The sequence below is a fragment of the Limulus polyphemus genome, unplaced genomic scaffold (genome assembly GCF_000517525.1).
Source record: "Limulus polyphemus unplaced genomic scaffold, Limulus_polyphemus-2.1.2 Scaffold3885, whole genome shotgun sequence".
Lineage (NCBI taxonomy): Eukaryota > Metazoa > Arthropoda > Merostomata > Xiphosura > Limulidae > Limulus > Limulus polyphemus.
Window position 1 is genome coordinate 4,019 of NW_013669495.1, and position 2,004 is coordinate 6,022.

General features: G+C 30.7%; 1 protein-coding gene across 2 annotated transcripts in view; it reads right to left on the reverse strand.

Moving 5' to 3' along the window:
• The window catches only part of LOC106470218 (E3 ubiquitin-protein ligase RNF220-like), a 58,645-nt gene that overhangs the window by 3,744 nt on the left and 52,897 nt on the right, over positions 1-2,004 (reverse strand). For both annotated transcript variants that reach the window (XM_022398816.1, XM_013930757.2), the window contains exon 14: positions 1,623-1,697. In XM_022398816.1, the coding sequence (XP_022254524.1) occupies positions 1,623-1,697 (75 nt within the window). The remainder of the gene's footprint in view (positions 1-1,622; positions 1,698-2,004) is intronic.

Below are 2,004 nucleotides of genomic sequence, written 5' to 3' on the forward strand. Positions count from 1 at the left end.
CCTTGGGGAAATATTATCTGGCTTAGAAGCCTCATCATTTTTTAAACTTCCCAATTTTTTCTTAACCAGCCCAGAATTAATGCAGTCATCTTGTTTGATCTCGTTTTCATTTATCAACTGATCAAGATGTGGAATACTGCTTAAATCCTCATTAGTAAAAACCAAAGAAAAAGCAACATTTAATAACCCAGCCATCTCAATCATCAGATACTAGCCTTCCTTTATCATCTCTCAAGGGTCCTACCCCCAACCCTAACATTTTGTTTACCCTTAATGTATTTAAAGAAATAAACGTTATTATATTTTAAAAACCGGATTACAATAACCGTGGTGAGCAGAGCACATAAAAATACCTCATAGTCATGCTTACTAATAAAGATCAGAATGCTTTGTTTTATCAGTTGAGTACCCTCACCGTTAACCACATTTTCTGCCATAAATACAAAGTTAAAAAAAACTGTGCATCAGTTTTATCTAATTGCAATTTTTCAGGGTAGACCTTTTACTAAACGCTTATATATATATATAACTGGATCACAAGATTCATTGTTTTAATTGAAATGCTATTCATATTAAGACATAAGATGGACATCTTCTACATTGTATTCATATTCAGCTGCTCTTTCAAAAACTGTCAAGTTTTTCTGCCGACAAACTAACTGACAGTCAAGCTACTGAGGATATGTGATTTTTTTACCGAAGTCCTAAAACAGAGTTCTTTAAAGTCAATATTCCAATAACGTACTTGGTTGAATATTATTAACTGGATGATCTCAGTTAGTCCAAAAAACAGAAACATCTATATGCAAAAGCTTGTGAATTAAATAAAAAATACAAAAAACCTCAATCTTGCATCTTAATATATGCAAACATATCATCCACTTTAGGAACTTACACCAGCTGTGTTAAAAAATTAATTTGTAGCATGTACAATCACAAAGCTGGCACATCATAATTCCATTAAATTAGCAACTTGTCACAATAATAATAACAGAACATTTTTCAGTGTATCATCCTTAATGGCTCCACTAAGAATACTGCAACACTTAGGACAAATATATATACTGTTCTATTAAGCCCCTTGAAATCAGTCTTAGACTGCTAATGAAGTAGTTAGGAACTGAATTATCAAGTACTTAATGTTTTTTTATTATTATTTATTATTATTATGTGACATTCAAATTACTTTCCATTACCTGCACTTTAAATTTGCACTGCAATGCTGCCCCCTAGCAGGCAGTTTTTATCTACTTTTACAATAAAGTCAGAAAATTGTCAAATCACAAGTGATTGCATAACATTATAAAAACATAGATAGTTTTAATGTACTCTTCCTCATAAACTCTAAAATAATTTTACTGTAATAGAAGCATGAAAATATATATATGCTTTTAATCATTCCCAGTGCCACCTGGTGTGCCAAAAAAATATTTTGATAAAAATTAGCCCTATAGCTTACAAACATTTTCTTACAATTATATCATTCGTATTCAGATGACAAGATACAAAAATGTTTATAAATTAAACAATTAAAAGAACTTTTATTTCTTAAAATACCTTCATATAACTAGCATTCAATCAATCATCTTCCACAACATTTGAAACAAACGTGTAAGACTTACCAATGTTCTTAACCAGCATTCTTCACAGTGAACGTGCCAACAACAAACAGAAACTACAGGCTGTGTGTACGGCTCCTAAATGTGATGAATTTTATTAGTTAACCGAAAAAGATCTACATACACTTGAAACAGAATTCAACATAAATTTTTCTGTCTCAGTTTTTGACTGAAGAGAAACATTTTTAATTATGACCTTTTTACTGTAAGTTATTCACTATTACTATAACTTTACTGTGTAACAGCAACAGAAGAAAAACAAAGAATTAAGAAATTCTTCTCTGAATCTTTTTAGCAGGGGTGCTTATCTCATCATAGTAGTTGATAGATATGTATCTAGATATTGATGCCATGATACGATACGTATCTAGATACAGAAGTTTTA